The 18823-nt window shown below is 40.0% G+C and overlaps 1 protein-coding gene and 1 long non-coding RNA gene across 2 annotated transcripts; one reads left to right on the top strand and one right to left on the bottom strand.

Annotated features, from left to right (window-relative positions):
• Positions 1 to 1860: 1860 nt before the first annotated feature.
• Positions 1861 to 2321, bottom strand: LOC124388449. The gene is made up of 2 exons (XR_006926417.1): positions 2182 to 2321; positions 1861 to 2059 (listed from the first exon to the last, which is right to left on the bottom strand). It is a non-coding gene; the product is annotated as an uncharacterized LOC124388449 (long non-coding RNA).
• hs3st3l (heparan sulfate (glucosamine) 3-O-sulfotransferase 3-like) lies at positions 2056 to 15799 on the top strand. The gene is made up of 2 exons (XM_046853065.1): positions 2056 to 2748; positions 13261 to 15799. The coding sequence occupies exons 1-2, from the start codon at positions 2279 to 2281 to the stop codon at positions 13877 to 13879; spliced, it is 1089 nt and encodes a 362-aa protein (XP_046709021.1). The 5' UTR covers positions 2056 to 2278; the 3' UTR covers positions 13880 to 15799.
• Positions 15800 to 18823: the final 3024 nt, after the last annotated feature.

Genomic DNA, 18823 nt, shown 5'->3' with positions numbered 1-18823 from the left:
TGGCCTTTTTACCATAGACAATATTATCAATGAGTCTGTTTCTTTAACTAATCAGATTTTAAATTCGCCTCACAGGGCAGCTAGCTGGCCAAGAATAGCAGAATAACTGTTACAGCCAAGTTCAACTGGCAAAACACATCTGTAGCGCGCTGCACACATTAATACATCAGAGTTAGACTTTTTTATTCCTACAGAGGAAGAAAAATTAATTTGGTCTCGGACATACTTAAAAATCAATTTTCCAGAAAAGCTAGACCTCGTGAAGACCCCAACCCTGAAGCTAGCTAGCTGGTCTCGGCCCGGGAAAGGGTTTGTTCACCGCTTCCACACCAGTAAATACGAGCGGTACCACTGGATTACAGCCTCTGAGGAGCGGTGCAAATTATGATTCTGCATCTCTGGTGAGTAGGTTGTATTTTATTTACATTTTGATGTTTTTGTCATGTTATTAGACAAATATTGATTCTGAACTGCTGCAGATGATGTTGGTTGGCACAGTCGTGGTTGTAGTGTAGAGGTTTGGCGCTTGCTTTAGTAAAATGGTTTTCACCCTCCATATGTAAAATGCCTCTCTCTCTGTAATGCCACGCGTTGTTATGTTGCGTTTTTGTACAGTATTGATGGTTTCTATAATTGCGACGTGATAGTGGTGGTATTAAGAGGTGGATTAAGTCCAGTACATCCCCACTGAAGGCCCAGGTACCAAATGCATGGCCCGCCACTGCCACTGAGTATTGTAAGTATTGTATATGTTAATTCAGCATTGTATGTGTTAGTTCAGAACTATAAGTGTTAATTGAATAGTGTATTTTAGTACTTTGGCATTTATTTAGAACTGTCATTGGTAATTCAGCACCATAAGCATTAAATTCAATATTGTAGGTGTTGCATTGTAACTATTTCATTTTAAATCATCATTTTATGTATTATTTCAGTGTTGTAGGTGTTAATTGAAAACTGTTCAAATTACTTCACTATTGTAGTTGTCAATTCAGTGGTGTTTAGGTTAAACTATTAGTGTTAATTCAGCACTATATGTGTTCATTCAGAATCTTAATTCAGTACCGTAGGTATTAATTAATTCTGTGGATGTTAATTCAATGTTTGTCGGTTTGAATTTATTATGTACCGTATTTTTCGGACTATAAGCCGCTGCTTTTTTCCCACGTTTTGCACGAGAGCTACATTCATTTCTTTTGTAGGTGTTAGTTTAGTATTGTTGGTGTTAATTCAGAACTGTGCATGTTATTTCAGTATTTTATGTCTTAATTTAATTCTGTAGGTGTTATTTAGTTCTGCAGGTGTTCATTCAGTACCGTAGGTGTATTTAGTTCTGCAGATGTTTAGTAGTTCTGTAGGTACTAGTTTTGTATTGTAGGTGTTCATTCAATACTGTAGTTGTTGGTTCAGTACTGTTATTTGTGTAGGTGATAATTCAGTATTGTGGATGTAAATTTAGTTCTGTAAGTGTTAATTGCAGTATTTTATGTGTTAACTTGTAGGTGATATTTCATTACTGCAGGTGTTAGTTTAGTGTTATAGGTGTTGTTTCAGTACTGTGTGTATTAATTCAGTACCATAAGTGTTCTGTGGATGTGTTGATTTACGCTGTAGGTAATAATTGTATTGTGTAGGTGTTATTTCAGTACAGTGGGTGTTAGATTAGTATTGTCAGTGTTATTTCAGTACTGTAGGTGTTAATTCAGAACTATTCATATTCAGAACTGTATGAAGTTATTTCGTTGCTATGGGTAAGTAATGTAGTAAACTTATTTTGTATTCGGATCTTATTTTTGCTGTCCCACACCAGTTCTGTAAACATCTGATTTGTTGATATATTGTGTAAACAACAAACAAAGCTCAGAAAACAACATAAATCACTTTAATTGCATTCCCACCCTGGCTACATGACATTTCCCACACTCAGTGCTTTGGTAGTGAATGTTTGAGCAGAGCTACAGTGGGGATGAAACACGCCTTCAGCTGCGACCCTCCAATCACACGGAGCATCAAGATGCGCTCATGGAGAAGCAGTGCAGCACACGGAGAAGATCTTCCCCTGGGGAAAGTCACCGAGAGGAAGACAGAAACACGGAACATTTATTAGGAGCGCTGGATTTTTCATTTATTGTCATTTAGTCTGTTTTTAATGCAGTTTTTTTGACGCGCAGAGGTACAGACATGAACCTGGAGACTCGTCGCTCACTTTCTCGGCCCTTTAGATTGAACCCAGTAACTTCTTGAACACAATGGTGTCCTTCAGACTCCCTTTAGAGGGATGGCAGGTTCTCGGGGAGCTCCGCCGGAGCATTGGAGACTCGCACCCAGACTTGTAGGCATGCTGTGGCTCGGTGTGGCGTGCGCGTCCCTCCTGTGTCTCTTGCGCTGCTGCGGGTCCGAAGGGACGCAAAGTTTCGGCCTGAGTCGCGCCGAGGCGCCGCTCGGTGAGGGACAATACGGCGGGACGGAGGCGATGGGAGACGCAGACGGGAGGATGATGGTGAGAAGGAGGAGGAGGAGGAAGAAGAGAAGCGCAGGGGACGGCGAGGACGCGGACGCGGATGGCTCGGCCGAGGAAAAGGACTGGCGCGCCGCGCGCCGTCTGCCGCACGCGCTCATCATCGGCGTGAAGAAAGGCGGCACGCGCGCGCTGCTCGAGTTCCTGCGGCTTCACCCGGACGTGCGCGCGCTCGGATCCGAGCCGCACTTTTTCGACCGGCACTACGCGCGCGGCCTCACCTGGTACAGGTAAGTGTGTGGGTGTGTGCGCGCGCGCGCCCGTGCGTGAGTGTGAATATTGACATTTTTGGTCCGACACTGTTAGATGAATAGATCAGATTTTAGACATGGGCAAAAAAGTTTTCGACATGGGCAGATAGAAAATACATGGGGTAGGTTTATAGACATTGGAAGGCAATATTTTAGTCACAAGAAGGGTAAAAAGTTTTTGACATTGGGTAGTTAAAAGGTACAGTAGAAGGTTTTGGACATGGGACAGGTACAGTAGAATGTTTGGGACATTGGGTAGGTAAAAGGGTTTTAGACATGGGGCAGGTGGATGGTTTAAATTGAGTATGTAAAATAGAAAATTTTAGACTTGGGGCAGGTAGACGGTTTGGAGAATGGTTTGTTAAAAGAGAGAGTAGGAGGTTTGGGACATTGGGTAGGTAGAAGTTTTTAGACCTGGGGTATGTAGAAAGATTTTAGACATGGGGTGGGTAAAGTTTTTAGACAATGAGAGAATACATAGAATGTTGAAATATTTGGTCCAATGCTGTTAGATTAATAGAATAATTCTGTAAATGACCAGAGTCACTCATGCAATGGTGACATTTGAATTCATTAAATTCCAGTCCCCAGTTACCCACCTGGTAGGTAGTTAGAAGTTTTCAGACATGGGCAGATGTTGTAGCAGTGGGGTAGGTACAAGGTTTTAGACATAGGGTAGACAGAAAGTATTATTCATGGGGTAGGTAGTTGGATAAAGGGTTTTAGACATGGGGTAGATAGATGTTTTTGGACATGGAGTAGTTAGATGGTTTTAAAAATTGGGTAGGTGCAACATTTTAGTTAGGAGGTGGGTTTATAGACATTGGGACAGTAAAGTTTAGATACATGGAAGGTTTTGGTTAAAACGAGGGTAGAAGGTATTTAGACCCCGGAGAGTGTAAAAGATATTAGTCATGTGGTAGGTACTGTATACGTTTTTAGACATAGGTTTGACATGAGTTTGAGACATTTAACTAATACTTTTTTAAGGTAGTTTTAAAAGTAGGCTAGAAAGTTTCAGACATGGGTTGAAAAAAGAGTTTTAGATATGGGGTAGGTAGAAGGTTTAATTGGGGAGGAGAAGGTTTTAGACATGGGGTAGGTAGAAGGTTTTAGATATGAGGTAGGAAGAAGGTTTAATTGGGGGAGTTAGAGATTTTAGATATGGGGTAGGTAGAAGTTTTATACATGGGATAAGTAGAAAGGTTTAGATATGGGGTATGTAGAAGTTTTTGACATAGGCTGAATAAAGGGTTTTAGACATGGGGTCAGGTGAAGGTTTTTTAGACGTGGGGTAGGTAGAAGTCTTTGACATGGGAAAGATAAAAAGTTTTAAATGGGGTATGTAGAGGGTTTTAGACATGGGCTTGGTAGAAGTTTTTTTAGACATAGGGTAGAAAAAGGTCTTGGACAGGGCATGGGTAGCATGTTTTATACTTAATTAGAGTTTTATTTTCTCAATGTCAGGCAAGTTTCAGTGCTTGTATAAGTCACCTGTAAAATATTTACTAAATAAACCATTAAAAATCTTTGCTCGGTTGCAGGTTCACTGGCATAGACTTGTGTTTTCAGCGTCTTTGCTTCTTATTTAAAGGACAAAAGTTTGTACAAAATTGTACAAAGTTGCTCTTCAGTGCACAACCTAGTAATTCTGGTTACTATGGTTACCCATGCACTATAGCTAGAGCATTTAATTAAGATACAACAAAAAGTCTTTAAAAATATTTTTTTGTTTTATTAAAAGGTAAAATTTGGAGTAAATTGAAATTCAAAAAAAGGGTTTATTATAATATTTTTGCATTAAAGAGAAAAAGGTGACAGATTTGATTGTACAGTGAACACTACAACTATTTCACTATGGGTTACTATGACAGTGTTAGTATGTATTCTTCACTGTAAGTGTTAATTAAACACTGCTGGGGTTTCTTCAGCATTGTGGGTTCTCCTGTGCACAGCAGGCCTGCATGCAGGGCCAAGATCTGACCTTGCATTGGTTAAATAGGAAGACATGACCAGAGACTTGAGTGTGTAGGATAATCTCGGACTCCAGCAGAGTTTGATAATAATCCTGCTCTTACACACCTGATTCTACTTGTCATTTAAATGACCAGGTTTTGGAGGTGTGTACGAGCTTGAATGTGCTGGATGTACAGAGATGCACAAAGTTGATCTCGACTGGTCCACAGTGCAGGATTGACGTGAAACACGAAATAGCATTGCAGCAGTGTCGTTGAGGGAAAGGAACACTGTAATCTCTCCAGACTTAATTCTCATGACTGGATCATTTTTTTTGCACCAATCATCTTTGGGACAGATGTTAGATTAGACCAAGAGTCCGGCTTCTCTAAATCGCATAATACATGTGACTGAGTGAAAATCTAGTTGATAATGTTTGTAAGTCACATTTTTTAAATCTTATCAGAAAAGCTTTTTATTCTGTATATTTTAGGTTGAGTAAATAAAAGGTTCATTTAAATGAAATAAAAAGCAATTGAATATTCAGTCGATAAGCTAAGCCAAAGAATTTTATAGCCTATTTAACACCATCAGTCTCTGGTTGTTCAGAGGTGACAAAACCCTATTATTTACCTTTTAGCTCTTTGACTAATTGCTTTGTCAATTCACACTTGATTAGAATTCAACCCTGGCCCCCATTAGACACACCCAGATGCACAAATCTTTACAATCTTTACACATCCAGTTTACACACCCTCTAATACAGAGCTGCAAACCACTTGTTAATCATTTTTAAGATTTTTTTTCTTTTCTTCATATTACAGAATCAAGAATGGTAAAACAAGACATTCCGATATACAGCATTACACTGAACAAAATTGATCTGGTAAAGGACTTGCTGTTAGATTTTTTTCCCTTTTGCTCCAATATTCAATATGGTCTTAATAACACTGGGGGGGGTTGTGTAGGGGGTGTTTGATGTAGACACAGACACCCTGAGCTTCATACACAGAAGATGTATGAGCAGAGATGGGCCAGATTGTCATCTCCTCAGGAACAGATGGACCCCACAGCATGGCCACACCACTTGACATTCTAGTGAGTCCTGTCAATTGATCTTTAACCCAAGTCACTTTTTCCACTGGCGATAATGATGTGCGCCAGGCACTTCATAAGGTCAGGGGAGCTCGTGGACAAGTCAGCTTGCAATGCTCAAGCAATGGAGCGAAAAGGTCATTAATCATGAAACCAGGAGTAGATTGAAATCTATAGATCCAAAGGGGGAAAAGGTCTTCTGCAAAAAAAAAAAGAAAAAACAAGTTAAATCTCCAAGAAAGTCTTAAACGAGACGGGTTGATAGATGAAGTTCCTGAGCTCATGGCCTGTTTCGGATCGATCGCCCTCGGCGCTTGACCTTGAGCTCGATGCGAGCGGTGAGCTTTGGTCAGCGCAGATTCAGTTACAATTAGCAAGAAGCTCCATCCTGCTGAGGCATAAAACCCACACGCAGGCTACTAGCTCATGTTTCAACATGGTAACACTGTCACTTTCCTGTAAGGAAGCGATTTGCCATAACGCTTTTTTGATCTGTGCACCGCCTGGAAACCTGCAAGCAATTTTGTTTTTGCTACATAGTCGTATTAGCGCTTTCCGAAAAGATGTACAAGAGAGTGAGCATGCTTGAGTGTGTTTTCCCCCCTTTAGCAACATGTTCATGGAATGTCCTTAGAGAGCGTTAAAACACCCATAGGTGTACATTTTCACTTTCCGGCCAATCAATATTATTGATTTTGGCACACCGGAGAGACAGGAGGGTTTAACCTGTAGGACTGGGGAACCTGGTAAGATAAGAGCACATTTATTTTGCAATTTTGCAATTTACAAAAGAGGCTTTTACTTGTCATATGTACAGTGAAGTTATTTTTTCGCATATCCCAGCAATAGGAAGCTGGTGTCAGAGAGCAAAGTCATCCATGATACAGCACCCCTGGAGCATAGAGGAGTTAAGGGCCTCGATCAAAGGCCCAAAAGTGGTAGCATAAAATTAATTCTCATCTGCATGCACATGCGGATTAATTATTTTTCTCAAAATTCTACAAACTATACACCATACTGACAACAAAGCACCTCTGGCATTAATTACAGCCTCAAGCCTTTTTGAGTATGATGCTACGAGCTTGGTACACCTCCTGTATATCTGGTCGGTTTCCCCCATTCTTCTTTGCAGAACCCTCATCCATCAGGTTGGATGGTGAATGTCGGTGCGTGGCTATTTTCAGATTTCTCCAGAGATGTTCAATCGGGTTCAAGTCTGGGCTCTGGCTGGGCCACTCAAGGACATTTACAGAGTTGTCCAAGTTTTTTAATCTTGGCTGTGTGCTTAGGGTCATTGTCCTGTTAAAAGTTGAACCGACGCCCTTGTATGAGGCCTAGTCTCTGGAGAAGGTTTTCATCAAGGATGCCTCTGTACATTGCTGCATTCATCTTTCCCTCAATCCTGACTAGTTTTCCAGTTCCTGGTGCTGAAAAACATCCCCACAGCATGATGCTGCCACCACCATGCTTCACTGCAGGGATGGTATTGGCCAGGTGATGAGCAGTGCCTGGTTTTCTCCAGACATGACACTTGGCATTCAAGAAAAAGAGTTCAATCTTTGTTTCTCATGGTCTAAAAGTATATATGGCATATGCCTTTTACTAAGGAGTGGCTTCTGTTTGGCCACTTTACCATACAGGCTTTATTGGTGAAAGACTGCAGAGATGGCTGTTCTTCTGAAAGGTTCTTCTCTCTCCACAGAGAAACGCTGGAGCTCTTTCAGAGTGACCATCGGTTCTTGGTCACCTTCCTGATTAAGGCCCTTCTCCCCCGATAGCTCAGTTTGACCGGGCAGCCAGCTCTAGGTAGAGTCCTGGTGGTTCCAAACATCTTCCATTTATGGATGATAGAGGCCTTTGTGCTTAATGGGACCTTCAATACTGCAGAAATTTTCTGTACCCTTCCCCAGATCTGTTCTTCGATACAATCCTGTCTTGGAGGTCTACACACAATTCATTGGACATCATAGCATGGTTCTGTGACATGCAATGTTAACTGTGGGACTTTATTTAGACAGGTGTGTGCCTTTCCAAATCATGTCCAATCAACTGATTTTATCATAGGTGGACTCCAAACAAGTTGTAGAAACGTCTCAAGAATGATCAGTGTAAACAGGATGCACCTATATGATAATTAATTTAATCCATTTTGGAATACATCTGTAACAGGGAAAAAGTGAATCGATGTGAATACTTTCCTAATGCACTGTATATCAATAGTCATGATATTATGTACGAGGACACATTTTTCACAGAAATAGAATAACAATCAGATGGTAATTCGGCTTGCTCGGTAAACGAGGACAAACTATGCGACGTTTCTCCATACAATAAGCGAGAGTTATCTCACTCTCCCGCCTCAATCTAGTTTAGTATTTCCTTCATGACTATTTGATAAGTCTGTGCTGGAGGCAAGGCGAATTGTTTGAGATTGCCATGAATTATTGATATTTTCTCCTGATATTACAGCTACAACACTTTTCTACATATTTACATCCAAATGGCTTCAGACCAGTCCTGCAGTAAATGTAATGCATGTGATTTGCATTATGGAACCTTTTAAAGAAAATGTGTTTGTTGGGAAACTCATAGCTGAGCAAAAAATCCGAGTTCAGTTTCAAATGGCATCATTAGAACATGAAATTGAGATAATTCCTGGAATCGTTCATATCCCAGTTCAGCGTTCAAACCTGGAATAAATGCGTCTTGCGTCATAAAGGAGTTCGACTGCCGTATGATATGTTCACTGTATTACTCCAAACAGATCGTTTAATGCAAGGAATAATATCTCCTAAGATGTGTCGCTTGTCTGTACGAGGGGAGCAGGTGTGATTGAAAGCAGGAATATGCGATAGTTCATGAAATCGCCATAAGGCCTTGACACTCAGTTTATAATTCATCTCTCATTAGTTTCCTCACAGTGAGTGTGGGGGATGAGTAGGGGGTTGGGACGGGTGTAATCTGCACCCCTCTATGATGATGGATGTGTATGGGAAGTGGAAAAGGCATAGTTACAATTGACTGGAACATTAATGACTGAATTGGCTGGCTGGGCCAAGCACACACACACACACACACACATAAAAAAACCTCATGAATATATATATATATATATATATATATATATATATATATATATATATATATATATATATATAAAGAGAGAGAGAAAGAGACAGAGAAAGAGAAAGAGAGTGTGTTGCAAAATAATAAACTCCACCAAAAAATCTTTTTCATCACTAAACATTTGTTTTACTGATGTGCCAAGTCTCAAATCAAGCACAATAATCCGCCGTGATAGACACACCCGCCAATTAACACCGTCCGTGTGGAAACATAGCAAAAGTTTTGTTTTTTTGTCCTGTTGATTTACGTATTTACTTTGACATTTACAAGAATATTTTTGTCTTCATGCATTAGAATGATTTAATGTTAATTAGAGTATTAAAAACTTAAAAAATATTAATTCGAGGTACATTTAGAACAGATAAAAATGTGCGATTTAGTTGAAAATCGTGATTAATCACGATTAAATATTTTAATCGATTGACAGCCCTGATATATACATATACGATTATATTAGGGCTGGTAAAATTCATTTGTGCATCGGTTTAAAAAAAGTGGACATCATTTTTAACATATTTGGATCTGTAAAAAACTATTTATTGAAATATATAATCATTAGTAGATGCGCTATACTTTAATTATTTAAATGGTGATCAATTTGTTACCAATATTTTCTATGTAGATTGATTTCTCTTTACTAAACTTTAGTTTATTATGACGTATCACAACACTACGGAGATCGAGGCGTGTTCTGAGAGTCACATAGAATAGAGATTAACATGGCAGAGGTAGAGCTGCATCTTCCTGGAGCAGAACAGCAAAAGAAAGCTGGGTTTTATTTATTTATTTATAAAAAAAATGTTGCACTACAAAGGCCTGTGTGTGTGAAAGGGCGATGCTTTGGAAGACAGAAATCACTGAAGTCAATTTATCATTTGCTGTCTGTTTGAAACAAAGAAATAAAAGTGAACTATCTGTACCATATTGAATTGCATATCGTGTTGAATCAAATGGAAATCAGATCGCACTGCATCGGTGGCTGCTTCAATTGTATCTTCAGTGTATCGTATCGTTGGCTATGCATCGAGATGCGAATTACATCATTATGGAGATGCACATCCCTAATATCCACGGTATCCATGATACTATATTTCCTATTCCAAAGCTTTACTCAATACACTTTTCAATATTTTAAATAGATGTTTTTTTTTTTACCGAAACTTTGTCTCATTGCATATATTACATAATTGGTTTGCATTTAGCTCAGAGATACAACACACAGTTCACAACTTAATGTACACGTGTAGGAGTTCTTTTGTGAGAAAAAAAACAACAACAACAACATATAAAGTAACATATAATCCAATCTGTAAAAAGGAGGAAAATGTGACATGAAAAGAAGACAGCCTAATTGGCTTGTGTGTGTATGTGTGTGTGTGCACAGCAGGCAGCTGATGAGGCTGTGGAATGGCCCATCTACACACTCCACCTGCCCCCCTTTTACCAGCTGAGACCCACATTACCATATACCCCCATCCCGATCAATACCCACGGCACCATTTGGAGAACAGGCCAAAAATGCAGCCTCAATTAGGAGCAACCTATCTGCTCCTCTGAGCTGCTGGGACATCACACAGCATGAAGCTGTACTGCGGTAGACAACGAGGGGAAGCCTCCAAGCTTCTAGTACAAACTGCTATGGGTGACGTGAAGAAGCATCAGCATTTGTGCCAACGTTGTACAAACAATGCGTTACTAATCTTCTGAGATCAGGGTTTACTCTTAGCAGCTTGAGTGAGAGTGAACATGTCAGAACAAATGTATTTATTTTCAAAGACTTGTTACACAATACAAGATTTGACCGCACAGTAATGTACATTACTACTGTGCAAAAGTTTGTGGACACCTTACAATAACATTGGTACCTGCCTTTTAAACATCTTAAGATTTTGTCCCCTTTTGCTCTTATAATAACCTCCATTCTTCTGGAAAGATGCTAGAATTTGGAGTGTCTGTGTGGAAATTTCAAGGTCTGTTAATCAAGTCAGGTACTGGTGTGGGTGAGGTGAAGAGACCTGGGTGGACCATCCCATGATGTTCAGTAGTGTTAAGCTCATCTTCCACTCAAACCCATATAAACCATATCTTGATGGAGCTCACACTGAGGCATCGTCATGCTGGAACAGGTTTGGTTCTCGTCTTCTTCAAGTGAAGAAATTCTGATGCTACAGCGTCCAACTATGTGGTTTGGATAAGAACTAGATATAGCTTGAAACATCAGCTGTCCCAATACTTTTGTCCGATTAGTCTACCATTGAGAGATTAAAGGTCAGGTTTGTGTTCTTTCAAACTCGAGCTTTTAAACAGCAAAAGCCTCAGAAATCAGTGACTTTGTCTTTGGTTAATATTTGTATAGATAAAAGGCAGCTTCAGAGTTCGAATGGCAGCTCGGCTCTTATCTCAGTATTTTTTTCTCTGCTCAGTGTAAACGGATCCTCATGCCCTCCAGCGTTACGGACATGTCCGGTTCGTTCATGTACGCTCCTAATTTTTTTTACGCACGATCATTCGTGTTATCTACAGGAATTGTCAATATAAAGTGATCTGGTGGTACAGGTCAGCGAGTAAATAATTAATGGACTGCTCTAATAGACTTGCTGGCTCCATAATAAGTATAGGCAAAGCTACGAGTGTTTAGGCTAAGTGCTTTCTCAGATGAAGTCATTGATAATGCCGCGTGACTCGAGGCCTGCTGTATCGATAAGAACTCATGCTGCAGCGAGCAGGAACACAGAAAGCATTGTATTTCCGCTCACATACTTAGGTATTTGACTAACCTTTTGCATGATTCCTGTCTTAATTGTTAGGGCTTTGTGTTTTTTTGTTATATACACCTATTAAATCATATCCCTCTGTTATAGAAAAGCGTATGTTAGCTGTAGTTACTTTCTGAAGCAGGTGGACTGCAGGAGGCGCATTAAACCCAGAGGGCCTTTAAGGCACTTCATTCAAATGAGTCCATCTGCTGCCCCAAGTGAGAGACCAAAGTAAGACACAAGCACATGAATGAGATTTTTTTTTTGCCTTATCTGCTTGTAACCCTGAACCGATTGATCCATCAGCTTGTAGCACTTCGTATACACTTTATAGAAGTGAACTCAAAATGCAGTCGGTTTTCGTTCTAGTTTGCAGCCAATAAGTGACACAAGAACCAGTGATCAGCTGCAGGACAATAAGCCTTGTCACATCATTACCTCTCGTTTCTCCAACTCGATCTCGCCAAGTAACACGTAACGAATGCTTTAGGTGTGATGCGATTTATTTGATCAATACTGTTTGGGGGAAATTGAGTCAGGATGTAGAACAGTATAGAGGATCAGAGAAATCGAGTCTGATGTCTCTGCATATGCTGTACACCCGAATGTACATCTACCTAAGTGGCGTTGTGGATGTGCGTGGTATTTGTACCTTTTTTCTTTTCATTTGGGAGCATGGCAGATGCTGAAAAGCAAAGGATTTGTGTGAAATGACGTTTATTTCCTTTGATTACACTGCTGCCAAAGCAGTGATTAGGTTAGAACAAGCTTTTTAAGCCCACCGTGTCCTAATGAGTCTTCAAAATCCCATCAGTTTATATCTCCCATTAAGACAATTTTTTTATTAAATGATTAATCTACAGAAAAAGTTTAGATGCCAAAGCATTTTGGTGTAAAATCGCTGATTAAAAGTCTGTCCAGGAGAAACAAACTCTCCAAACAAATCTTATGTTGAAAAAACACATTCGCTTTGTTCTTAATTTGAGATTTGACCCGGACGTTGTTTTTGTTTTGGTTCTGCAGACGAGCCAGTAGGCGTTGGTTTTGAAAAGATTGCTCTGGTCTGGATTTTTATCAAGCGAAAATAAAAATCGAATTCACACCAATTCTATTGTTTTTTTAATGTCTGGAGTAAAAATAAAAATAAAGAAAAACCTTCTAATTCCTCACAAACTTAGAAAATGCAAGAACCAACATAAAGGATAAAATACCACACACATTAACAAAGTATGATCCCATTCAGGACGCTGAAACAACTGTAAACATTTACTTCCTCAGGGTAAAACATGCATCCACATCGAGTGCATGTGCCACATTCACATTCCAGGAATTCTTTTGGTCCCCTTCTACATTTATGGGACATATTTACATTTATGTCACCTAAAAAGATTTTAGGAAGCTACAGTAGAACACTCCTAGAAATCGAGGGCAGGACGGGGAAAATGTTTTTTTTTTAGTATTGATTAATAACAAAAACAAATAATAACATTATTGAAATGAAAATCTCATGCTTATTAGAATCAATCTCATGCTTAATAAATCTTTGTGTGCTCTTCAGGAGCATGATGCCCAAAGCACTTGATGGCCAAATTGTGATGGAGAAAACACCACGCTACTTTGTGGCAGCGGAGACACCAGCTCGCGTCCATGCCATGTCGAGAGACGTAAAGTTGATCGTGGTGGTGCGTGACCCCGTGACCCGTGCCATCTCCGACTACACCCAGATCGCCTCCAAGACGCCGGGCATCGCCAGCTTTGAAAGCCTGGCTTTTAAGAACAGATCATTAGGTCTGGTGGACTCACTGTGGAGCCCATTGTACATCGGCTTATACGCACAGCACCTGGAGCGCTGGCTCGCTTATTTCCCGCTCTCTCAAATCCACTTCGTCAATGGAGAGCGGCTCATCAGCGATCCGGCTTTTGAACTGGGCCGCGTGCAGGACTTCCTGGGGCTCGAGCGCATTATTACAGACAAGCATTTCTACTTTAACAAGACCAAGGGCTTCCCGTGTCTGAAGAAGGCAGAGGGCAGCGCCGAGCCGCACTGCCTGGGCAAAACCAAGGGCAGGACACATGTATGCGTCGAACCTGAGGTCATTCGCAGCCTCAGGCTTTTTTACCACCCGCACAATCTGAGGTTCTACCAAATGACTGGAATGGACTTTGAGTGGAAGTGATTTTTTTTAATTTATTTACAGCCAAGACAGGAAACTGTGGAGGATAAAATTGCATAGTATAAATCTGATACAGCTAGTACTCAAAGTGAGAGTCCAAATACTTTATGTATCAAGGTTTACACACTATCACCATTGAAAACAGTCCCCTCGCACAGCAATACAGTGCTCCCAGCGTTCCTGCCAATTCTAGAATGTTTCCTGGAAGTCTTCTTTTTGAAGCATGCCAAGCATAAGATTCACCGGAGTGTCAAAACGGCAAACTTTGAACCGGATCTTTATCTTTGGCAAGAGGGCGCAGTCAGGAGCCAATCTGGCGTCTAGGGTGGGTGCGGAAATAAGATTATTTCCGGGAAGAAACTCACGTGTGAGGAGAGCTCGGTGACAGGGAGCGCACGTGGTCAGAATAGCAGACGTGGCACAGAATAGCACCAGCTGCCCACGTCATCTTTTGGCAAAATGACTTATGAAAGTCGGTGCTCCCTGTGACTGCGCGTGCAGCCTTGTGCTGCCATCGGTTGGCGTGTCACAAAACTAGTCTCGAAACTCGTACTTACTGTACATACGAGGTGGTATCAAAAAGAGAGACTAGTTTTGTGACACGCCAACCGATGGCAGCACAAGGCTACACGCGCAGTCACATGGAGCACCACGATCACATTATGATTAAAGGACTGTGTGACATTCGAAATTAGGTTTTATATGATTGGAACCATCAAGTATTACTACTTTCCAGAGATACTCTACTTACTCCAAGTGCTAGCTGAGGTGACCTAAGGTTTTTTTGATCAAATGAGCAAAATGGGCCTTTTCTTTATACTGTTATTAATAAAGTGCAGATTTGTGATAAGGTATATCATAAAGAACAGGGAAATACAAGCGATCACTCTTTTTTTTTCTGCTATTTGATAGTGTACGTTGTCACGCACAGCTTGCAACATGGGACATTGTGTTCATAGATGATGCTAATAGAAAGCGTCATACATTATACATGCACACATTACACATGCGTTCATACATTATGCATCAATCCATAAGTAACGTCGCTCCCTTTGAAATCGGTGGAATCTCAAAAAGGAAGTGGCACATGATCTGTTCTTGCATAATGCACTAAATTCAAGATCAGTACAAGTTTTACGTCTGTAACTCTCTGTGATTGATGGCACGGTAAACACTAGTGACACTTGTGTGTTGCTTGCATGAATTTGCACTAATTGTTGAAAAAGTCTGTTCAGTTATTATTATTATTATTATTATTATTATTATTATTATTATTATTTTATTATTTTTCCAAATGGATGATGGAAAACAATTTCAGAATTGACGTGTGAAAAAATCCTTTTTTTCTTTTTTTTTTGGTTATGAATAGTGTGTGAGGGTAAGCACATTAACACGATCATGATGAGACGAGGCGTCCTGTCATCATTTATTCTTATTCTCAACAAAACACGTGACTCGGAGTGAAAAAGGGGTACTTGTGATATATCAATCGGTGAAATTTAAGATCTAAATAAGAAGTAAATACTATGTCCAAATGGATTCTGTGTAATAATTTATTGCATACAGTCAATAGCCAATGACTTTTTTTTTATTACAGTGCCTCCTTGTGGCCATTCAAGCAATTATTTTTGGTTTAAGGTTTTTCTCAGTTGCTTTGGAGCATTTCTCGAATCATTCTTGATATTTGCAAAAAAAGTATCTGCATTTCTCAAAACAATCTGTACAAATAGCACAACACGTTGGATTTCCTTCAAAAGCCTGTATTTTTCCTCAAAATCCCTAAATAAGTATTTGTGTCAATAATCAAATCATTGCCATCAAGTCCTCATATCAAGTCCTTTTGTCATTGTTTACAAACAAAATGTTTAGTCATGTTGTCAGTATGATGGCACATGGTTTGGGAATTTCCTGATATAAACTACAGTTTGGATTACAATGATTTGAAGGCTGAATTTCTTCTGTTTGTCATCAATGAATTTCAACAGCACAAATGTACACATTACTGTACAGGTATTTTAATTGCATGAGACTGGACAGGAGGACGGCTTGGAGAAGCCGAAAGTAAGTACTGTACTGTACTAGTGTTTGTTCGTTTCCTGTTTTTTCATCCATTTTTAGAAATTGTTATTCTTTGTTTTGCCGTCTGTATGCGCTCGAGGGTTAACGAGATTCACATTTGACCTATTTTAGAGAACTATAGTTGATCATTGGTTGATCTTGATGTCTACACTCTGATTCATTAGTGACGATCAAGATTCATCCACATCAATTACAAAAGAAATTGACAGATTATCACAACTGGTTTAACCATTTTGCATTCAATGACTTATGCAACGAACTGATGCTGAGATGTTTTGGGGGTTGAGACCATTCAGGTGGGAACCAGTATAATATATTTTAATCAGCATGACAAACAATTGATAAAGCTGGAAACAACAGACGATTGTACACAATCGATTAAATGATTTTCCCAAAGCATTCACCGTTTGATCAAAGCAACTGGAAATTGTTTTTATGATGTGTGACTCTGATGTGGAGGTTGAACAAGTAGTTGTGAGAATTTCAGTTCTGATCTGCGAAACTCTCCATAGCAACTCAGAAAACCTAGAAAAACCCTATGCTGAAGGAAACGTGAGTAACAAGTATTATAAAAGATATAGGAGCCAATATTCAACAACTGGCCACTTTGTTAGTAACGTCTGCTGTACACGTCTGCAATTATCCAGTGAGTCATGCGGATCCAGGTCAAGAGCTTCAGTTCAAGTTCACATCCAACATCAAAATGAAAACAAAATGTTATCTAAGTGATGTTTGGCCTGGTTGTCAGCATTTTTAGAAACCACTCTGGGAATTTTCATGCTACAGTGAACACCTGTGAACACAATGAATGCAATTCTGCAACATAGGAAAAAATTGTAAGAATTAAAAGATCAATATTTACATCCAGGGTGTGCAGAACAGCATTTCAGAATGATCAACACATCAAACCTCTATGGAGATGGGATACAACAGCAGAAGACCACATCGGGGTCTATTCCTGTTAGGGATAACACGGGTAGATGGACAGTTGAAGATGGGAAGAACATCAACTGGTTTTGAATGAATGTGCAGGCGTACAGGTGTTCCTAATAAAATACACTATATGGACAAAAGTTTGTAGACACCCGACCATAAGATTGGTGTGTGCTTTTTAAACCATCTCAAAGGTGTTTAGTAGATCTGAGGTCAGAGCTTTACAGCAGGCCACTCAAGATCATGATGTTCTGATTTGTGGTGAGAGTAGGGAGCAGGTTGAGAAGAGCCTGGAGAGGTGGAGATATGTGCTGGAGAGAAGAGGAATGAAAGTCAGTAGGAGTAAGACAGAGTACATGTGTGTGAATGAGAGGGAGGGCAGTGGAGTGGTGTGGTTGCAGGGAGAAGAGGTTGAGAAGGTGGAGGAGTTCAGGTACCTGGGATCAACAGTGCAAAGTAATGGAGAGTGTGTTAGAGAAGTGAAGAAAAGAGTGCAGGCAGGGTGGAGTGGGTGGAGAAGAGTGACAGGAGTGATTTGTGATAGAAGAATATCTGCGAGAGTGAAAGGGAAAGTTTATAGGACTGTGGTGAGACCTGCGATGTTGTATGGATTAGAGACAGTGGCATTGAGTAAAAGACAGGAGGTAGAGCTGGAGGTAGCAGAGCTGAAGATGTTGAGGTTTTCATGACAGGATTAGAAATGAGTTTATTAGAGGAACAGCGTAGGACGTTTTGGAGACAAGGTGAGGGAGGTAAGATTGAGATGGTTTGGACATGTGCAGAGGAGGGACATGGAGTATATCAGTAGAAGAATGCTGAGGATGGATCCACCAGGAAGGAGGAAAAGTGGAAGACCAAGGAGGAGGTTTATGGATGTGGTGAGGGAAGACATGCAGGTTTAAAAGAGGCAGATGTAGAGAACAGAGTAATATGGAGACGGATTATCCGATGTGGCGCCCCCTAATGGAATGCAGCGCTTGTTGCTTTCTATCTAATTTATTTCAGGTGTCTTTACATGGTCACCTAAACAGGATAACAGTGTTAGCACTGTGGAAAAACCTCAAGTAAAGTTGAACTTAATTAATTAATTTTTTTAGTTAAATCCTTATCACAAGCTGTTGAACCACACTGTCCATCAGGCCAAACACGTGCAAGCTGTGATGCGTAAGCAATAAGTGACTTTCTTTGGCTCCAAAAAGGTTTTCATATGGTACATTTGACCACATTTTTATTCACCACATCAAGTTATTCATTTATCAGAAATCAAGCACATGACAGATCCTGACAGGAGAAGTTGAAGGCCTATACGTGCTTCCTGTGAGACCCAAGCTGGCCAAAGCATCTTTTTTGAACTGCTGCCCATGCTACTTTACAGCACAGCATAACACTCTTCATCATGCATGAGCTCACAGCTCCTTTACACACTCCTGCACTCCTTTACACATTCCTACAGTACCTTATACAGTACTCCACTACCTTTCACAATCAAACGCTCTCTTATACATTCCTTTACTCTTGTATACATTCCTACATACTCTTATACAATCCTACACTTCCTTATACACTTACAGTCTCGCTTATACACTCATTATACTCTCAAACACTTCCTTATACACTTACAGTCTCGCTTATACACTCATTATACTCTCAAACACTTCCTTATACACTTACAGTCTCGCTTATACACTCATTATACTCTCAAACACTTCCTTATACACTTACAGTCTCGCTTATACACTCATTATACTCATACACTTCCTTATACACTTACAGTCTCGCTTATACACTCATTATACTCTTATACACTTCCTTATACACTTACAGTCTCGCTTATACACTCATTATACTCTTATACACTTCCTTATACACTTACAGTCTCGCTTATACACTCATTATACTCTTATACACTTCCTTATACACTTACAGTCTAGCTTA

This window comes from Silurus meridionalis, chromosome 7 (genome assembly GCF_014805685.1).
Source record: "Silurus meridionalis isolate SWU-2019-XX chromosome 7, ASM1480568v1, whole genome shotgun sequence".
Classification (NCBI taxonomy): domain Eukaryota; kingdom Metazoa; phylum Chordata; class Actinopteri; order Siluriformes; family Siluridae; genus Silurus; species Silurus meridionalis.
Note: the sequence above shows the minus strand (reverse complement) of the source record. Positions and strands in the feature narration are given on the sequence as shown.

What these genes read in the sequence shown, in the direction of transcription:
- hs3st3l (XM_046853065.1), top strand. Translation starts at nt 2,279, where the DNA reads ATGGCAGGTTCTCGGGGAGCTCCGCCGGAGCATTGGAGACTCGCACCC. An exon ending in CGCGGCCTCACCTGGTACAG is followed by an intron (nt 2,749 to 13,260) that starts GTAAGTGTGTGG and finishes TGTGCTCTTCAG; the next exon opens with GAGCATGATGCCCAAAGCAC.